Raw genomic sequence first — 21,816 nt, forward strand, 5'->3', positions numbered from 1 at the left:
CCTGAACAAATCCTTTGTATTCTTCTGTCCTCTGCTTCCACAGAGAACCCTAAGTGCCCTCTTACAAACAAAACATCTAACTTGGCTTCTACCTCCAACATAAAATTGTACAGTTGGTTGCTGTACAATGACACTGAAGTCATCTTCTTCCTTCTATCTATTTACTTATAATAAGGAAGTGGAAAAGAGAAAACCTGGTCACTGCATCTATGTCCTGGAGTCTCTAAATCCTCTGTTGGAAGGTAAGCGAAGATCATATGCAATATTTTTCTGTAGTTCTCTACTAGAAATGAACTGTTTGGAGTTACCTGTCTTTTTCTCCTCAAAAATTGTCTTGGCATTTTATTTATAGTTGCATTATAATTTGAATAGAATGCCACACGAGACCTCTTGTCACTCTCAGGCCAATACCAACTACTACATATAACAGATACCCAAGTTTTATCTGTTGGCCAAAAGCAGCAAATACCTAACAAATGGAGACTGAGGTTCTGCCTTTAAAGAAATGATTCCTGTGTCCTCATTCTTAACCAGAAATTTATTGTCACAGAGCTGAAGGCAGAAGTCTGAGTCTGAAAGCAAGGAGCCAGAAGGGCCAGTTTCCTCCAAAGGCTCTAGGAGATAGATGCTCTTGCTTCTGGCAGCTGCAGGAGGCTACCGGAGCTTCTTGGCTGGAGCAGCACAACTGTAATGCCTGCCTCCATCTTCAGAGCACTCTCCTGTTTGTGCCTTCTTCCTTGCTACGATGGTTTGTCCTGCTTGTCAGCTGCCACTAGCTACACCCCTGGTTCTCACTTTTAAATGGCTTTACTGATACACACACCACACAATTTTCCCATTTAACATGGATAATTGGTTGGCTTTTACATATTCCCACATAAGAGTAACCATTACCATAGTCAAGTTTTTGGTATCTTCAAAAAGAAACTATATCCATGAGCTATACCCCCTGTATGTCCAAAGCTGTCTATCTCCTCCTCAGCACTACGCAACTAATATACTTTCCTATCTCTATTTTTCAGATAATAGGAGATAACATAGTGCATAGTCTTTTGTAACTGACTCTTTAACTTAGTGTGCTTTCGTAGTTCATCTGTGACATAGCAAATATCAGCACTTCCTTCCCCTTGACTCCTAAATAGTTCGTTACAGATGTGACACTTTGTTTACCCATTCATTCACTGATATATATGAGTGTTATTTCCACTTAGTTATTATGAATAATGCTATTATACAGAAAGTTATGTGTAGATATATGTTTTCATTTCTCCTGGGTATGGACGCAGGTTTGTTTTTGCTGTTTTTGTGTTTTTTGTTTTGTTTTGAAACAAGGTCTCATTTAGTAGCTCTGGCTGTCCTGAAAATCACTACTTAGTGACCAGGCTGGCCTTGAACTCACAGAGATCTGCCTGCTTCTGTCTAACTTAGATGCAGATTTTCTTTTATTGCTAGGTCAGGAACTGGGGAGACACAGAGCTCAGTGAGTAAAGTGCTTGCCATGTAACCATAAAACCGCGTTTATACCTCCAGCACCCAAGTAAAAGGCAGGTATTACAGCATGCGCCTGAACTATCACTTTCTGAGGCTAGCACCTAACTTTTCCATGCATCAGTCTTGACCCCTCTCCTGGTCTCTGAGGGTGCTGTACTCTCTCATTCACAGCCATACTTAAAAATAAAACACAAACAAATGAGACAAAAATCAAAATGAGAGTGGATGAGCTGCTCTTTGTTGTGCCACAAACCGGTACTCCAAACTGTTAGGCTGAGGCGGAAGACTGAGATTTAGAGGTCAGCCTGGGCTATACAATGAGCCCCCAAAACAAATAAATAAAATACACAAAATACTATCAAAAGACCTGAGACACAGTAGTTTCTCTCACTAAATATTCGGTCCCTTTTTCTTTCTTTTGAAATGTAAATGTCTCCTTCATTCTAATCTTTCCTCAGGTCTATTTGAAATTCGCAAAGAACATGAATGTTATTGGGGATCAGAGATCACAGGGGTAACTTCAGAGAATACAATAATTCAAGCAGAACACCAGAAAGTCTGGAAGCCTGGGGAAAACTGAAAAAATATACAGTGCGGTGACAAGACTTCAGCTGTTCCAAAAGCAGGCTGTAAGTTCTACAGGGATGGAGGGAGGAATGGCTGTGGGCATTTAAAAGCCCCCGGGTTTCTGCTCTGCAGTCCATACTCTAATCCAATGAAGGATCTCCAGTCAACCTCTACCATGCTTTCTGGATATATTCTGTATTTAACTTAAGATATTCCCTCAGTTTAGAGATCCAAGTAGCACTGGCATATACATGTTGCCATATAGTGTCAAATGTCAAATATCAGGATTATCCCCAGAGTTAGTATCTATCTCCTTAAATCAACTAGCTACTAATTGATTAACCCCAGACAGAAAACCAACTTGGAATACTTACTATATCTAAAGATAATAAAAGGACAACTTCTCTGTGTTCTCTAGTAAAGTAAGTTACCACGAGCCCAAGTTACTTGGGTCACAGTCCTAAGGAGTGCAATGTCAGTCTCCATAGACAACATGGGCATGCGCAGCTTCAATGCAATACTGAAAAGTGCCAATATCACAATCACATTCTCATGTACTACATCCAGTAGCATAAAGCACAGCCAGGAAAGACACAGGGTGTTCAGCTCTGCAAAGGTCTTCTAAGTCACTAAACCTATTTCTATCTCAGGATTGCATTTCTCAGTATTTCCTTTCAATAATAATTTGGACATTGGTTATTTTTGCTTTATTTTGTTCTCTCAATTTTCTGTTTCTTAGGAAGCTTTTGGTATTCTTCCATATAGAACACCCATAGTGTTCTACAAATTGTACAAAATTCTCTCCTATTATAGAAAAAGCAAATCTACAAAATTCAGAGACTAAAACATGGTCTCTTGTCACTTGAGGTACTAATACTAATAAAGTTTGACAAATTTAAACAGAACAAGGCTCGCCCAGAAGATGCTACCATCAAACACGATAAATTCTAATACTACAATTCTTGAAATGTGAATGGCAGCCTAAAAGCAACATACTACAGTTTGTTCATAACTCAGCTCCATATCACAGCCCACAATGTTTTTAGGTTGTCTCCTGGTTTATGACCAATAACTAATTATGGACTCACAAAGTGCTATCATGCAACATTGATAAAGTATACTCACATATATTTTCTCATCTGGGCTTCATAATCTAATGACACAAGTAGTTAGTCATCATTCACATTTTACAGATGTGGAAGCCAGCTGAGGGGATAACTTGCCCCATTAAGATATCATATAAGTGTTTGATCTGGGACTTGGGCTCAGCTTTGAATCGCAAAGCAGATTCCTGTCCTAAAACAGTCATTCCTTACTTTAACAAGGAAGCGATCTCCACCTAATAACTGCATCATCAGCATAATCAGCTAAGACATCTCAAAAATGACTAAACAGGAAATGTTCAGCTCACCTAGCAGAAAACAGACCCCTCTCAGCAGCTATACTAAGTGTTCTTTAGATGTGCACCCAAATGTTGAATTAATGTGAAATTCAAAATGAAATACAACTAACAACAATTAGGTTTTACAACTCTGTTAGGTATATATACTTCTAAGAAGTACTTGACTCTTGGAAAAAGAAGAAAATGTATTTAAAAAAAAAACAAAATCTAAAGAAAATCCAAAGACAAGCCTTACCTGTTCACCAGCCTCTTGAAACTCTTTGCATGCATCAGGGAACACGTCATAGAGAATGAGTGGATAGCCATGTTTTATGAGATTTTTCGCCATAGGATTCCCCATGTTTCCCAGTCCAATGAACCCAACTGGAGTCTTAGAAGCCATTGACCTAGAACACACTGATTTCAATATAATTTATAAATAAAAATATATAAATTTGTAATGGTTTTTGAAATTTCATTGAGGGCCTATAATTCATAGCAATGGCTTAGTCATGCATAGACATGCATGCCTATAATATAAGCACTCTGGAAATGGAGGCAGAGGATCCAAAGTTTGAGGTTACCGTCATGAGACACTGATTCAAAAGCAAACAGGGTCAGTAAAAAAGCTCAGGAAATACACACTGACAACCTGAGTTACATACCTAGAACCCATGTTGCAGGAGAGATTACCCTCTGAGCACCACACTTATGTGATAGCATGCGCGTGTTCACACTTACACACAAACACACACACACAGAGTTTAATAATGAAACAAAAATAGGAGCTCAAGAGATGGTTTAGCAGTTGAGTTCTTTGCTCTTGCCAAGGATCCTGGTTCAGTTCCAGCACGCACATGGTGGCTCACAATCATCTGTAACTTCAGTTCCAACATCTTCTTCTGAATTACATGGGCATCAGGCATTCATATGGTACATACACATGGCAAAACACTCATACACATAAAATAAAACAATCTAAAAAATTGTTTTAACCCCATAAAATAATGCTTTCAAAAGTGAGATACAATTTCTCCATTTCACAATGACATTCAACAAATACCACTCAGTAAATGTGCAGTGCATAAAATAATGACAGGGTTTAGAAAGACAAGATACAGTACTTGTTATTAAAAGTTTACAATCTACTGACAGAAGAAAGAGAAATAACTCTACTGGCCATTGCATTTGCAGGCTTTATTCTTCCTGCTCCTTTCAAAGACTGTGTCTTTGAGACTGTATCATGTGACAGCTAATCACAGCTATTTTTAAGTTCCAAATGCTTTCAATGATTGTTCCTACTCACCAGGAACATATGTGAGTATGATAAGATCCCAAAGAAAAATTATTTGAAGCTCTGTGCTTAATAACAAAGTTCATATTAAGTTTATTTAGTTCCTTTTTATGACTGACTCCTCCATTTCCATTAAACGTGTCATTCCTATGCAAAAGCACATTGCTGCTAAGTTTTACTACATACACAGGAACCCTTTGTCTTTATAGTCCACGAAGGTTCAATGACAGAGAAATGACACCTAATTGAAATTTTATTTTGAAATTAAATAGAGTAAGAAGCACATTTTATAAAAGCTCTAATTCCCATAAGCAAATTAACCAAAAGAGAAAATGGAGCCCTATTATATCAGACCACTGTGTTGAAGTTGGGAAAGTGCAATTTAACAATCCAAAAACATTACAAACAAGGAACACTGAATTTTTAAAGCAGTTAATTTAACAGCAACTACTGTTAGTCAGATAACAAGCATGACGGCAAAGTGAGGATTCAGTCACATAATCCACAAGCATTAAGTAGCCACTTCAATGTATTGTGCCAAGGGTGACCTCAAACTCTGATCCACCTCAGCTTTCAAAATGCTGGCATTATAGGTATGCACTTAGCCACTGAACATACAACTGAGATACAGTCCTTGCCTTCCAATAACCTTAAAATCCAAGAGGACATAAACTACACAGTAAAACATTAATACAAGACAGGTAAAGATAAAATGTAAAAAACATGCTGGCATTGAATTCATGGCTTAGAAATTTCAAGAAGGTACATTTAACTTGTGTATTCTACAGTAGATCAGGTTTCAAACAGAGCAGGAAGAAGGGAATTAAATCAAGAAAAGGAAGCATGAGAACATTCAAGAACAGGAGAGCCAGAAGAAATGAACAGTAACAGTTAACATTTATGGCAGCTTCACTACATGACAGACACTGAGTTATCTAAGCACGTTACTGATAACTGTCATCACTTCACTTCTTTCCTAAGAATCTAGATGCTTAGTGAGCTTAAGTCAAATGGCCAAGGCCTTATCTAGTTGGGCTCTGTGTGTTTGATCTGGTTTTGGATTTGCAGTGCTGTGAGTTGAATTTATGCTAGATATGACTTCTGAACACACTCGTGCCTTTGGACTTTACGGAAGTTTATGATCATTTGGTCTAGTCACATGGTGGAAACGTTCTTAATCTTCTGAAATACACACTGTCATAGTAGGGTATATTATAGTGGCTGTTATTGTTTTTCAAATGATGCAAGCTGGATAAGTATACATGTGGAGAGAAATAAAGGAAATAGCAAAATTAACAAACTGGACCCTACACAAAAGACTACTCAAAAATCCCTGTATTATACTCTTACTACTTCCCATCTGACATTTTTCACAAGGGAAAAAAAACTAGCATATTTACACTTAAAATATTTTAGGTAATAAAAAACAGGTAACTAAGAAGAGTACTGCTAGCACAGAATATAAACAGGATTATTTTATACCCAAATAACTTAAAATTCTGTAAGTCTATGATGACTCTGATAGGCAAAAAAAAAATCACAAAAATAACAGCAGAAAATGACAATTCTCTTCAGAAAAAAAATGCTATGAAGATACATTCAACTTGTCACAATTAGAGAAAATTAGAACAAAGAAATATGAGACTACTCTTCAACTGTTGAATGGGCCAACTTTTGTGTCTTAGACAAAAACTATCAGCAAGTAGAGATTGATGAAAATGAGTATTCTCATACACCATCAAATATCAGATCAGTCTTTTTGAGAATATATCTACATTTTAATTTTAATTTAAAACAACTGCCTAAGTAATTTTACTTCCCAGAAATTTACTATTTACAAGGGGTCATAAACTTTGTCTTAAAAGGGTCAATAGTAAATTACTTTCAGCTTTGCAAGCCATAAGTCCTGTTACAACAAACCAGCTCTTGACGCTGCTCTAGTTTGAAAATAGCGATAGATAATAAACAAAAGTGCATGGCTTATTCCAATAAAATATTGTTTAAGTATGGTATATATGAGCATGCTCACACCTACATGGATGCATATGGAGGTCCGATTTTGACACTGAATGTCTTCCTAGATCCCTCCCACTTTATTTGCTGAGGCAGATCTTTGAAGTATGAGTTGACTGAATTAGACTAACCGACAAGAACAGCAATGGGACTGGGAGAAGGGGCTTGGCATAGGTAGGCCACCACAGCCACACACTTTTATGTGTGTGCTTGGAATCCAAATTTGGGTCCTCAGCTTTGAATGTCAAGTGCTTTAGCTACTAAGCCATGTCTTGAGCCCTCAAATACAATTTTGTTTATAAAAACAGATACATGAATATGGACCATCACTTGCTGGTTCCTGCTATGCACTAAACTCTGAACCACACAAATAGTTTATTAAAGCACTATTTGTTACAGCAGAGAAACGTAAATCACTAATAACATACTACTAGAGTACTTAATTCACAATAATTCGCCGTAATTCACACTAACCCAATGCAATGAAATATTACTCCCATATTTAATTTAAAAGAACGTGAACAGTGGAGTGGGACAAGAAACAGCTGGATGCTCCCACATGCAGCAGCCTGGGTTCCTTTCAGAATCCTCAACTGAGGGGAAGCTTGATTAGGATTCTTGGCTTTTATTAAGAGAATTTAACACAGATTCAAGCACAGTGGTCATTAGAGAGGCACTCACAGAAAGGACAAAATACACCAAGCTGCAATTGTCATGTATATGACTTTGGTAGCTCTCAAGGTATATCTCAAAGGTTGTTAACATCCCTCTCCATTTTCCCTCTTTTCTAAAATGAAATCAGATTGCTCCAGGGATGATTTGAATAGTATTGAACTCTGATATGATAAAAACCAGGGTCACAAGACATACACAATGGGTCAAGGCATGTTTTTCACTGTAAATGAGAATTCTGTGAGAGTCCTTGAATATTGTAGGTTTATAGCTGGGAAAAGGAGAAAGACCACACATGGAGCTGATTAACATGTTTAGGTCTTAAGCGTGGCTGTCATTTAAGTCTTATTTGACATAAAAGGAGTATTGTCTCTTATAGGTAACTGTCACTGAAAATGTTAATTGTGCTAGATTTCTTTTATAACATTTTCAATTTTTGAGAATTTCATACATGAGGACAGTATTTATATCATTTCTATCCTACCTTCCCTTCTCCCCATTTCCAGCTCATGTGTCTTCTCCACTCACTCAAATTCATGACTTTAATTATTGCTACATACACACACACACACACACACAGAGTCTGCTGAGTCCATTTAGTGTTACTCACTTGTGTATTTGTTAGAGCTGACCACTGAGATTGGATAACCTAGCCAAGGGCTCGTCCCTGAAGAAGCTTGGCTCTCCCTCTCTTAGCAGACATGAACTGCTACCTACAGCTTCTTCATGCAGGAGTGGGGCCTTCCAAACTTCCCCACATCTTGACTCACTGTCAAGTTTTAACCAGTCTAGAGTGAGGAGATTTCCCTTCGACATTTCCTTAGCTGTCTTTCATTACTGTCCTACCTGTCTGAAAACCTCCAGGATAAATTACCAAATAAAAAAACAGCAAGATGCAGAGCAGTAACACAAGAATATACATCTCGATCTATCCTGTTCTACCACAGCATACCTGTCTAAGGCACAGGAAAAACCTCCAGCATAAAAACCAAGGAATAACAGCAGATGTAGAGCATTAATAGAAGAATACGCAGAGAAAAAAATACACATTGACTTATTTTTCTGGGGTTTTGTATGGATTTTTTTTTAAATCATCACAGTTTAGATGTCAAGGAGTCATGGGTCTGATTTAAAGGAATGATTTTTTTTTATTAAAAACCTTCTGTTTTCCATATGCATTTAATTTTTATAACTACATTTGTAAGAAAAGGAAATAAATGAATTGGCACAGTGAATGTTAAGTGCTATGTGAATTAATTCTAACTAGAGAGGTTTCACTAAATGGACACATGGGGATACAAGCCAGTTCTGAAGCAATTACAGAGTAACAGTGGTGATAGAGTAGATCCAGCCAATGTGAGCTGTGTTGCTGCAACCACTACAAGGTTAACTCTCCAGCATTCTTCATCCCAGATTCAGGCCCCACCTGTCTAAACAATATGCAGCGATGCCACTATGGCCAAATGTCTGGTCCAGGGACTGCCAACCCTGTCAACGACCTGGAAGTGCTATAGAAAATGTAATAAGTAATGAACAAGGGATTAATGGAAGCATTGTAAATGTTAGCAGACTACAGTAACTCTCAAAATCACTCCCTAAGTGGCAGCCAGAGGAAGGGACAGACCACAGATAATACTCAGAATTTAAGCAGGAGATTAAGAAAAATGTAGCACGAATAATAAAATCCCAGAGACAGACATTGGAGTTAAAGCTGAAGATCAAAAAGCAAAGTGCCCAGCCACTAGAGAGTTCTCACCTCTACCAATGCTCAGAAGGGAGGAGACCACCAAACCTCAGACTGCACTGCTCCTGTCTCATCTTGTCTAAGATTCCTCTCTAGCACGGGAATTAAAGGCATGGGATCCCAAGGTCTGAGTGGCCTTTGTTTGAGCTCTGTGTCTCTTAAGACGGGATCAATTTCATGTAGCCCAGGGTGGCCTTGAACTAACAGAGATCTGTTTGCCTCTGTTTCCTGAGTGCTGGGATTAAGGTGTGCACCACCACTGCCTGGCCTGTATGGCTAACTAGTGTGGCTAGCTTTGTATGCTGATCTTCAGGCAAGCTTTATTTGTTAGATCATAAACAAAGTATCACCACAGAAAAAAATTAAGATACTGTCAAAGACATCAGTAAAATTCCTGCTTATAAATAAATTTCAGGCTGGATACAATCAAAGCTAGAGAGGTACTTAATGAAGGAACAAGAGTACGCCTACCAAGTGGGTCAAACAAAAGTGTCAATGGGCCAGGCATAAAATAGGGAAGCAAGATGGATGCTGGCAGAACAAGAGTCAGAGGGTGTGCCAGCCACCAAAAGACTTGTTCTTGTGAAATTCCAAGTGACAGGATACTAGAAGAGCTGGGAGGACAGTGCAGACCTTTGTCACAGAAGATTAGGAGCCAAGGATAAGAAGGCCTATGTTATCTAGGCCAACTATGTATATATCAAGACAGGTTATCAATGATGGGCTCAGTTCTCTTCATTTCATCATTGGAGCAAAATAAGACACAGGATAGCATTAAGTATTGCTCCAAGAGAAGTTACTCACTGGTTATGACCAAATTTAAATTCTAGTAGCCAGAGGTGTTGGCACATGCCTTTAACCCCAGCACTCAGAAGCCAGAGATAGGCAGATCTCTGAGAGTTCGAAGCCAACCTTATCAACAGAGTGAGTTACAGGACAGCCAGGACTGTTTCACAGAGAAACCCTGTCTCGGGAGGAGGGGGGTGGGATTTAAACTCTAAGTTTAGGAGATCCAAGTGAAGCCACCTTTGAGAAGTATGTACTATCACTGAAGTGACAAGTTACTTAACTTCTCTGGGTGTTTTTTATCAACAACAGTACATACAACATCAGAAGGTTACTTAAAAGATTATCTGAAATAAGATACATAAAGCATTAAACCATGCCTACCACGTGACAGTCAGTAAACATGGGGTCAAGAGGCACCACTATGGAGCAAGCCCTATACCAAATGGCCTTTCTAGCCTAGTGGGCTATCGGGAGAGAAAGACTAAAGGTGGCAGAGATCATTTAGGGAACTACAAGCTTTCAGTGAAGATGGGAGCTTCTGAAGGAGTGCTTGGCACACAGAACTGGCTCCCAAAGGTGCAGGGATCCAAAGGAGTTTAGTGAAACTCTAAAAACATTCAGACTGACAACAGAAAAGGTCTTCCCTCGAGCAAGTCTGACAGTAATCTGTGGAGACTGCAAAGTCAGATGACACACAAAGATCAAGCTGTCAGCATAAGGTGATACTGGTTGACTGGTGAAGAAACTAACTGGAAAATTTGACACTTGCAGATTATGATCTCTCAAATGTAATATGAGCAAGATTTTACATATAGCTTGGTACCTAGACCTGCTACCAGAAATCAGTATACTCTGTGTAAAAAGATAATTTTACATTTTCCAAAATCTTCCTTGTCAAAGGAACATATTTATTTTAGATTATCCAAAAATAATCACATAAAGCTTCTCAATGAACTTTCCACTGTGTCATAGATATTACAGTGTTCTTCCCTTACCTGAAGGAGATACAGTTCAAGATTGGATGTCTGAAGTTAGGCAATGTCAAACTCTATAAATATTTTGCTAGCCAGGCGTTGGTGGCGCACGCCTTTAATCCCAGCACTCGGAAGGCAGAGGCAGGTGGATCTCTGTGAGTTCGAGGCCAGCCTGGTCTACCAAGCGAGGTCCAGGACAGCCTCCAAGCCACAGAGAAACCCTGTCTCGAAAAAAAAAATTTTGCTAAATATATATGTTTCTTTTTTTTTTTTTTTTTTTTGGTTTTTCCGAGACAGGGTTTCTCTGTGGCTTTGGAGGCTGTCCTGGAACTCACTTTGTAGACCAGGCTGGCCTCGAACTCACAGAGATCCGCCTGCCTCTGCCTCCCGAGTGCTGGGATTAAAGGCGTGCGTGCGCCACCAACGCCCGGCTATATATTTGTTTCTTACCAGGCCTAATATATGAATTATATATGTCCCATGACAAAATTATAAAATATATAATTATATATCCCCATGATAAAGCTTAATTCATATATTTCATATATATCCCCATGATAAAGCTCAATTCGTAAACTAGGCACAGTAAGAGATGAATAACAATAATCATAATATAAGAACAATTATAACCATACAATTTTTAAAGCTATGAAACATGTGGTCACTCCCAAAATGACTTTCCATGCAGTATTTTCAGTCTAAGGGGTATCATTTCCAGAATGGTATAGCCTCCGGGGACTAGCTGGAAAGAAGGGGTTTAGAGGGAATGGGAAAGGTGTAACAAAGAGCAATGGAGGCGAATATTATCACAATATGCTGTATCTATGCATGAAACTGAAAAGGGTTTAAGCCTAAACATACAAAAAGCAAGTATAATCCATATATACAAAAAGCATCCGTGATTTTTTTTAACTCAGCATTGCAACTTTATATACAATACTATTTAATTTTTCCACCCCATCTTTGGTTTAAAATGTCCTGATACCACTTTTTCATGTACATGTTAAGGAGTCTGAAGAAGTTAGTTGAAAAGTCTATATCTGTATTGTAAGCATTAGGGCTCGGACAGAAAGGAATTCTGGCACTCGGGAGCCACAGAATACTAAGTGTTACAGCTCAGATGGAAAAGTATTCTAGGACTCAGGTCAAAGAATACCACAAGTCACAGTAAGTGTAGCAGTTTACAACCCTGCTTCAGGGAAAGGCTTCCTCAGTGTAACAGCTCTGCTCCAACAGAAGAGGGTTTCCTCAGTTGTTACAGTTCAGCTCCCTTCCCCCAAAGTAGAGTATAACAACTCTGTTTTGCTAGAGGAAGATTTCCCCAGCAAAAAGTGTTACAGCCCTGCTCCCTGTATCTCTGCCCAGAATCATCTCTGCTCTAGCAAAAGAAAGTCTCCACCCAAACCTCATTCAAGACATTTATTGGGAGGGAAGAATCCAAAAGAGTGGCTGCCTCTGCCAGGGTGGAAGAAGACAGCCACAAACTGCACAGGCACAGGGTTTACATAGGGCTTCTTAGGGGTGGAGTTTTCCAGGGAAAAGATTTCCAGGGTGGGGATTGGTCAGATTTCAGTCCCTGAGCTCAGACTGGCTAGATATCGTGCTCAGGGATTGGTTGGTTTTCTGCTTGGGTTCAGGGTCATATTTGGCTCTGGTTTCAGAGCCAAAGTATGTTTCTTTCACTGATCCTTTTTAGCCTTTTGGCTCTAGTTTTAGGGCCAGAGTGTATTACTTTCACTGGTTCTGATTCTAGGGACAAAGTGTGTTTCTTTGGCACTGGTTTCAGGGTCAGGGTGCATTTCTTTGGTTCTGAATACAGAGCCAAAGTGTGCCTCCTTGGCTCTGCTCAGGATGTGTTTCTTTGACTGGCCCTTTTTTTTATACATGTATATTTTTGACATCTTTACAAAAATAGACCTGAGCCAGGCATTGGTGGCGCATGCCTTTAATCCCAGCACTAGGGAGGCAGAGGCAGGTGGATCTCTGTGAGTTCGAGGCCAGCCTGGTCTACCGAGTGAGTTCCAGGACAGAGTTCCAAATCAATACAGAGAAACCCTGTCTCAAAAAACCAAAAAAAAAAAAAAAAAAAACCTAAAGTTAAATAAAATTACCTTTTAAAATAAAATATAAAATCCGCTTATTAAATGAGTTATGAGACAGGAAAAGTGATTATTTTTCAGTTTCTTCTGGGATGAACTAAATTTGTCATAAACTGACAACTTGGGGTGTCTCATTTTTAAAAAGCATATGATCTTTATAATATTACCATATACATGCTATGAACATCTTCAACACGTAATAGAGGCAAATAAATTCAGAACATAAAATGTTAGTAATTGAACATGATTCCTTTTCTTCATTTTCCTAGACTTTAAAATTGTTTGAAGATGTGTTTTCGCCCCTATTTTTTTTAAGATTCAAATCTCAAAGAGTTAACATTTTTGTAGTTAGTTTACTACTTGTAATGGATAATATTATTTTAACACTGGCATTTAAAACAACTCCAGAGTAAAATATGATTGCTCAAGCATTTTAAACACTTCACTAAAGAACTACTACTTAAAACTGTTCATGTATATATACACATACATACCTACCTTTGGGCCAAAGCACCCCAAGTACAAGATGGTTTGTTATAGCAGTCTAACCAGCATTGAGAGATAGGTCCTTCCAGCTGTCAGAGCAAAGTATTACATTCTTTGGCCTCAGATTCTCCTATCATGAATTATAAGAACTTCATAACTCTTATAAGGTACCTTAAGAGTTCATTGGAACACCTTGTAAACTACTAAACAGCAAATACACCATCCTGGGCTAATCAGATCTAAAAGAATTGTGCATCCATGTGAAAACTGCTGCTCCCTTTAACACTATGGGAAAGTGATTTTTAAGAAACTATTTCCACAATCATGTGTTTGCATCTTGCTACCATGATTCCTTATCTGTCATCTGTTATCTGCTATCACACAGATACTCTTCCAAAGCAGAAAAGAAATAACAGGTTTTCCTGAGAAGAAAGACTGGGGACAGTTCAGAAATCAATTTCCAACCTATTTCTTATGCAAAAATTAGTCACCCGGGATCTGCAGCCCCTTGCATGCTTGGCAAACACAAGCAGGTTGTTTATTTGTTAATCCATAAACTTTTACATTAAAAAAAATCCTTCAGCAGCCCGCATAATTTAACCAACTCTTAGTTAAAGAGGTGTCTTGGTGTCCTAGAAAATACAAGAATTGGGAAGAACCAAGGGTCATTTCGTAGATCTTGTTGATGTCCCAATTTACTTATCCAAGGGCCTCGGGAGTTCCTCGTGTGAAAAACCAAATGACTGAATGAGTTCTCCAGCATTCATGTGACTCTAAACACGGCATCTTCCTAAATCCCTAGTCAGTTTCCATACCTTACAGCAGAACAGGAGTTAGTCAGATAGGTTATGACCACAATTTTGAGGTCGTTTAAAGAGTTGTGCTTAATAATTTGACATAAGTTCACCACTTTCAGGCAGCACAGTTTGTTGTTTTGTTTTGTTTTGTTTTTTCCATAATGGAGTAAGCCCGACTTGCTGGTCAAGGGTGACAAACTTTACCAGAACGCTAGGATAGCACCATGCCACCGAAAAGGGAGGTTAAACACAAATCGGGCCTTGCAGTTCGAGCCCGTTTCAGGTGAAGCCAGGGAGCTGTAAGGCTAGGAGTGGCCGAGGTGGATGCGACGGGGTCACCCCTGGAGCCGAGCCCTCCAAATGTCCTAGGAGCCCCAACTCCAAAGCGCACGCCCCAGACCCAAACACTCCTCCCCCTCAGGAACTCAAGCTGTTCCTGGGTCCCGCAGAGGACACTGAACAATCTGGAGCCCGGCCAAGAGCAGGAGGCTGACCCCTCAGGAGACAGTCGCAGAGGGGCCCCGGGCCTTGACCGCCACAATTGTCGCTTTTACCCCTCAAACCAACCGCAGCCCTTGGGGACGAAAAGTCCTCTTCCGACGGCCCGAGGAAAACCCGCGGAAGGGGCGCGAGGTCCTTACCCGCTGCAAGCCTGGCCGCGGGCCGCTGCCGACCGCTCCAAAACCAGAGACCCGAGGCTGCTCCTCGGAGCCCCAAGGAGGCTGCCATGCTGCCCCCGCCCCGCCTCCGCGCCGTGAACTCGGGCGCCTCACCCTCGGCCTGCGGACTGCGAGTGCGCACAGCCCCGCTACCAGGCACCGCGGCGAGGACAGCTCGCGCACGCGCCTACGCGGCTCCAGGCGGGCTCCGCCCAACGAGGAGCGGGGGCGGGGGGGCGGGGGGGGCACGGTGTCGAGAGGCGTGGCCGGAGAGGTGAGAACGGACCAATCAGGATTCCCAGATCCTCAGACGCCCAGCCTTGCCTCCGGCTGCAGCGAAGTGAGCAAGCCGAGGGGTTTGGAGAAGGCTTGTTTACCCTAAGCCGAGGGGTGTGTAGGAGGCGGTGGCTGTCGATCACTACGGCCTCCACCGAACACAAGTCCTCGGGAACTGCCTTTTTTTAGGGCTGGTTACTGTTTTTTTCCTCCTCACGGACAAGAACGCAGCTACCGCAGCATTTAAAGTAAAAAGCAGAAATTCCGTGTTTCCTACTATAGACTCTTATTTTTAGCTTCAGTAATAAATACATGGATCTCCCAGTGTTAACGTACATTTTTTAGTTTCTGTTGAAAAACAATCTACCATGTGTAGTTACTAAGACGTATGTGATCTATGACTCAACGGTTTTTCCAATCATATTTGAGAAATAGTAAGTAAGTTAATAGCACTGTTCTCTTTGAAGAGTAGAATTTCTAGGAACCTGCTGAGTTCCCAGACACTTTTTTTTTTTCGAGACAGGGACCTCTCTGTGGACCAGGCTGCCCTCGAACTCACAAAGATCCTCTTGCCTCTGCCTCCTGAGTGCTGGGACTAACGGCGTGCGCCACCACCCAGCTAAAGATACATGTCTTTAATGTTTGAAAAATCTACAATCTGCATCTATCTTGAAACCAAAACCTAACGATATGTTAAAACCCAGAAGGAAGTATATATGTATATCATACAAACAGATACAGTTGTCCTTATTTGAATGATTGGTATACATATTTGAATTTCTGTTCCTTGGGAATCATGGCAATGCTTTCTATATCTACTGAAGGATTTTCACCTTCAGTACCCCAAACAAGACTTGTAACCTTCGAAGGAAAGTAGGCCAGGAGGGAAAATTGAGGTTTGAAGCAATAGCAATCCCTGGATGTCCACCTCCTGGATGTCCACCTCCTGGATGTCCACCTCCTGGATGTCCACCTCCTGGATGTCCCTCCAAGTCTCTTTACGTTTTGACTTTTTTAATTCATTTCCCTTTTATTGTACTTGTCCAGCCTAAAAAGCAGAATCAAATTCGAGTTTGACCTTTAAAAGAACAAAAACAAAAGCTCTTCCTAGAGGATTTCTTTGCAGGCTCTTACAGTTCTGGCATGGTGTTAATGTTTCCAGGAAGCCATACAGAGTGCAAGTACCCATTTGTAACTAGTAGGAAAACAATTCCCTTCATTGATTGTCCTTCTAAACAGTCCTCTGTCCTACTGTAATAGAAAAGAAGAAAGGCAGATGTGAAGGAAAAGTTAAAAAAGAAAAAGTTCTAGCTATTGGACAGTCTCTTAGATTTGGTGCTTCCATCCCTAATAGGACTAATTGGTTTCTGGAGCATTTCATCTCTCTATTCTTGTTTCTTTAGGTTTTAACTGGAATGGATTTTCTGCAACCAATAAATGTGTCCCTACAGGTTTCTATATTTAACTGCTGAAGTGCAGTCTGCTTTCCAACTATGTCGGCCCCACAGCAGAGCTGTTTACGACACGAGACAATACATCAATTCATCTCTGCAGCTCCTTGAGTTAATATCCCAGTCCTTTTGAGATTTTACACCCAATCAGATTGCTTTTGTCATTTTTATTGTGAGCTACTGTTTTTGTTTCTCTGGGTTGTTTATGGGGCCCTTTTCTTGAAAATGAGTTATTTCTTTGCAAACGGCTGACTGTGAACACCATCCTCCCAGGAGTAGAAAAGAGAGGATGCTGGAAGAGAACAAGCAGAGCTCTATGTGTGTTTGGTTTGGTTTGGTGTGATTTTGCTCTGACTTTGGAACTCATAATATTGAAAGCTTCTTTTTGTTTCAATGCCACAAAGGGATGTCATAATTTTAACTTATTCCCATATCATGTAGACTGTTGTCTTCTCCCAGAAGCCCCGAATTGCTTCCCAAAAGATTTTTCAAAGGAGGGTTGTCATAAGTGTTGTGACTTTGTTACCAATCCTTACTATTCCTACTATTCATTAGGCAGTTACTGCCTGTGGTTAGCTTTGGGGGTGGGGGCTGGGATTCAAGACAGGGTCTCCCTCCGTAGCAATGATTGGCCTGGAACTTGCTATATAAACTAGAGTGGCCTCAAATACCTCCTTCTGCCTCCTGAGTGCTGTGATTAAAGATGTACATCACTATGCCCAGCAAATTCCATGATTCTTTATGGACCTGATCCTGATCTATCTCAGACTTCAAGCTGGAGAAACCAAATGTGAGGAGTGCAGGAGTCCCTCCTTAGGTCTCAGATCCGGGGACAAATGGATAACTGAGATGCCTATTAAGATATCAAAGCACACTCTGGCCGCCTGGTTCTCCCAGCATCTCTCAGTGCCTGTTAGAGTCATCCTAGTTGGCCAACTCTGCCAAGGGACTGGGCTGCCCTTCCCCAGATGCTCTTTCCAGCCATTTTGCTAATGTGGTCCTTTTAGCTCCTTGCCTCCTGGTCTCCTGACTCTCCCCTCTCCCTTTTCCCTTCTCCTCTCCCACTCTCCTCACATGGCCCAGCTTAAAATGCTGGTCATGTCCACTCTGGACTCTCCCATGTGTCTCTGCCTCTCTCTGTGTTCTCCCCTGTACCGATGATAAAAACCTCAACCCCTTAGGAGCGGTCATGTCCTCCTTTCATTTCTTTTCTTCGTTCAGCCCTGAATGAATGAAGTCCTGAGTAGGCATGTGCTGTTGACATGGTTACAGCCATGTCAAGGACCTCTAGCCTCAGCCCCATAGGAGTAGCAAAGCCTTCCCAGGTGAGACCCAGAAGGAAATGACAAAGCTCTTGTCTATGGTCCAGTTGTGGGTGTTAATAGTAAGTGGAGAAATGTCTACCATAACTTTCTCCCCTGAATATTTACGGCCTGAAGACTGTTCCCCTACAGAGCCTGCCCCAACTGAGATTAGTTAAACCTGCTCTCTTGATCCAGTTGTGTACCATAAATCCTACATTGTAATGTGTAGTCTTCCCGCCAGCCGCTTGGGTCCTGCTGCTGCCTCAGCCCCCAAATAACACACGAGACCCTATATTAATTAAGAAGCTGTTGGCCATTTGTTATGGTTTCTTAATGGTTATCTCTGACTTAATTATTAACCCATAATTACTAATATATATTTTTGTAAGGACTTATCTTACCGAGGACACAGCTTCATGCATCCTCTCACCGCAATCACATGACCACAACTCTCTTCACTACATTTCCCAGAATCCTCCTAGACTCCTAGTCCCACCTATCTTGCTTCCCTATTGGCCAACAGAGCTTTATTCATCATCATCATCATATACACAGAAGGGTTTCTCCCATCACCACATCCTTGTTTATCTGTATGTAATCACCCAGCCTCCTTATTCAGTTCTATATAATAAACACTCTGAGCTTCTGCGGTGCTGAGGTTTCTCCATCTGAGAGCCCAGTCCACATGATCCCAGATTCCTGTACCTGTACCTATGTATCTATGTCTTTGTCTTTTCTTCAGTCACTCACAGATCCCAGTAGACCATGGCCCCAAGACTAAGCAAGGACTCCACAACCAAAATTCTGAAAATACCAAGAGTTACAGACAAAAAATGTTCACTATAAAGCTTTCTTTTGTAAAACCAAGAGATATGGGCATCCTAGCAAGACAGAAAGCATGTTAGTGTAGAAGACAGCTCACCACCCAACTGTACAAAACACACACACACACACACACACACACACACACACACACACACACACACACAGCCATGGCATCCACACTCTCCAGGCTGTGGTGAGACCTCCAAACACATACTCATTCCACAGTATCCCTGCACCATCATCTATCTAAGGCGTGGGGACTACCACCATCAACAGTGGGCAATAATAAAGTCCTTTCTATGAGTATGCTTCCCCACCCACCTGGCATCGGCAGAGATCAAATACCCAGAGTTCCACCCTTATCCTAGAGAAGTGAGACTCCCCTGACTTGCTCAGCTGGGACAGTGTCAAAGGAGACCTAGGAAAGAGTTGTGCCTCACCATTGCCTGGTGACAAGGAAGGCTTGTGGAGAATGATGAAGAGGTGTCCAGCACCTGATGGCTGGGGAAGTACAGTGAACACTTCATGGGAAACCGAAGCCAGGCCCACCAGGAATGCATAGCAAGGAAAACATGGAAGCTTTAGAACTGAAAAATGCAGCTATTGAAATGGTAAAGCCCAGTCAAATAAGAGATACAGTAGACCGTGCAGTAGTGGCACACTCATTTAATACCAGCACTCAGGAGGCAGAGTTCATGGCCCGCCTGAACTACAAAGAGGTTCAAAGCCAGGCGTTGGTGGCACATGCCTTTAATCCCAGCACTCGGGAGGCAGAGGCAGGCAGATCTCTGTGAGTTCGAGACCAGCCTGGTCTACAAGAGCTAGTTCCAGGACAACAGCTTCCAAAAGCCACAGAGAAACCCTTTCTCGGAAAAAACAAAACAAAACAAAACAAAAACAAAGAGGTCCAAGACAGTCAGAGCTATCACACAGAGAAGCCCTGAAAAAAGAGAAAAAAGAAAAAAAACGATACAGTAGAATGGAGAACATTGACAAACTGGAAGGCAGAACCCTAGAATCATTCAATCTAAACAGGAAATAGACAAGAACGGGGCAGGGCCAAGCGCTAGAACTTGTATAACTGTAAGAGAAGATCGAATGCTCCTGCTGTCATCAGAAACTGGAAAGAAGTCTTTTTCTTAAAAGACTTTTCCTAACAAACCAAACTAGCTAACTTTTCACCTATCCCTAAGATAGTACCCTATTGCAGGAATTTTGATGGCACTGTGACATTCCAAGACTGTTAAAGTTTACCTTGAATCGGGGAAGGAACCAGTGAACAGCTAACCAGAACTGACCATAGAGAAACCAGCAATTTGAATAGAGAAGACACACAGGAAGAAAAGGGCAGAGACTGAATTTGGCTCCTTCCTTTTGGTTTTGGGACATGTAAAGAGACATGTCTCTTCCTGGGTCTCTGGCCCAAAAGAAAGGTCAGCTGGTTGCTTCTCAACTTCTCTGATCTAGCAGATTTTCTCCCTCACATCTGACGTACAAGTCTTTGTTGATAAATGGAATGATAGAAACTTCGTTGAAACCTACATATCTGATTAGGCCGCTGGACCACAAGACCCTCCAGGCTGAGGCCTGAATGGCCAGTGGGGCACTGACTGTAGGGTTATGGGGCCACAAATGATAATTAAAATATCAGTAGATTCAGTCAGATGGTGGAGGTGCACGCCTTTAATGACAGCACTTGGGAGGCAGAGGCAGATGGATCTTTGTGAGTCAGAGGCCAGCCTGGTCTACAGAGTGATTTCTAGGACAGCCAGGGTTGTTATACAGAGAAACCCTGTTTCAATATAGATAAAAAGATAGATAGATAGATAGATAGATAGATAGATAGATAGATAGATAGAGATAGATATATATAGATAGATTGATTCACGTGCAGTCACTAAGCTGACAGACAAACATCAGTACCCTGAGTTACCTCCATGATAATACATGATCTCCCCTGCTCCATCACTTGGAATTCCCCAATTCTCTCCTGCTTCTTCCTTTATTTTTTTTCTGCAACAATTTTACTTCTCAGCTTTTAACACTTACTTGGAAGTGACCTTCCAAAAGTCTTTTCCTTTGCTGGCAAATAAGTATCATGAAAACAGTTTAATCTGGCTTAGAAGCTGGATCTAGATGTTCACATAGCTGAGCAGTGGGGTCCTTGCTCAGGATGTGTGAGGTTGTGCTGAGTACTCAGCACTGAGCTGGGATACAGGGGAAGTAAGGATCCTTAAAGTCACTTGACACTGACAAAAATATGTAAACTTAGCGTCAGTCTTGGCTGTATGAAACCAAAAGTCCAAAGGACAGCAATTCTTTTTTCCATGCATCAATGAAACCTGGTCTGGAAGTTTAACTCGTAAGTATAGTAGACATGAATCTGTGTGTGTGTGTGTGTGTATGTGCACGCGTGCACATGCGTGTAACATGTTGCATGTGCAAGGATCTGCACTTGTTAACATCACCAATAAAATACAAAAAAAAAGCTTTTCAAAAGTAGACATTTTTTTTCCAGTGTGACAGTTCCAGGTTATTAAAGTCTTAGGTCAGCTCTAGTTTGTTTCTGGTCTGGTTGGGGTTTTACTACCTGCACTGCTTGGGCAAAGGGAAAGATGGACGGAGTAAAGACTGCCCTCATTATCATGTTAAAACTCCTACCCTGCAATTTCCCTTCCATGCTGGAACTTAGTCACTTAGCAACACCTAGCTCCAAAGGAATATTAAAATCATAGTGGAGAGAATGCTTTTTAATTTTCTTAAAGAGCGGATCTGGATAGGCATGACCATGAATCTTTCCCATAATGAATTTTTAAAAAATATTTTGGAACACAAAACACTGATAAAAAGATTGAACTATAGCCCAAGTAGAGAGCTTATCTGAGTTCATATTATTGTGTTTATTTAAGAGGATTAAATTTTTAGAGTATAAATTTATGTTTAACAGGTGTGTGTGTGTGTATACATATACATGTTAGTGTACACACACATATC

General features: G+C 40.9%; 1 protein-coding gene across 1 annotated transcript in view; it reads right to left on the reverse strand.

The window, feature by feature from the left end:
• Hibadh (3-hydroxyisobutyrate dehydrogenase) overlaps positions 1-15,143 on the reverse strand; it is a 95,886-nt gene extending 80,743 nt beyond the window's left edge. Inside the window, exons 1-2 of the mRNA XM_005085868.4 lie at positions 14,949-15,143; positions 3,696-3,856 (exon numbers count right to left, since the gene is read on the reverse strand). Coding sequence (XP_005085925.1) covers positions 3,696-3,856; positions 14,949-15,036 — 249 coding nt within the window. The 5' untranslated portion in view covers positions 15,037-15,143. The remainder of the gene's footprint in view (positions 1-3,695; positions 3,857-14,948) is intronic.
• Between the last annotated feature and the right edge of the window lie 6,673 nt (positions 15,144-21,816).

The sequence above is a fragment of the Mesocricetus auratus genome, unplaced genomic scaffold (assembly GCF_017639785.1).
Source record: "Mesocricetus auratus isolate SY011 unplaced genomic scaffold, BCM_Maur_2.0 Super-Scaffold_100676, whole genome shotgun sequence".
In the NCBI taxonomy this organism is placed as follows: Eukaryota; Metazoa; Chordata; class Mammalia; order Rodentia; family Cricetidae; genus Mesocricetus; species Mesocricetus auratus.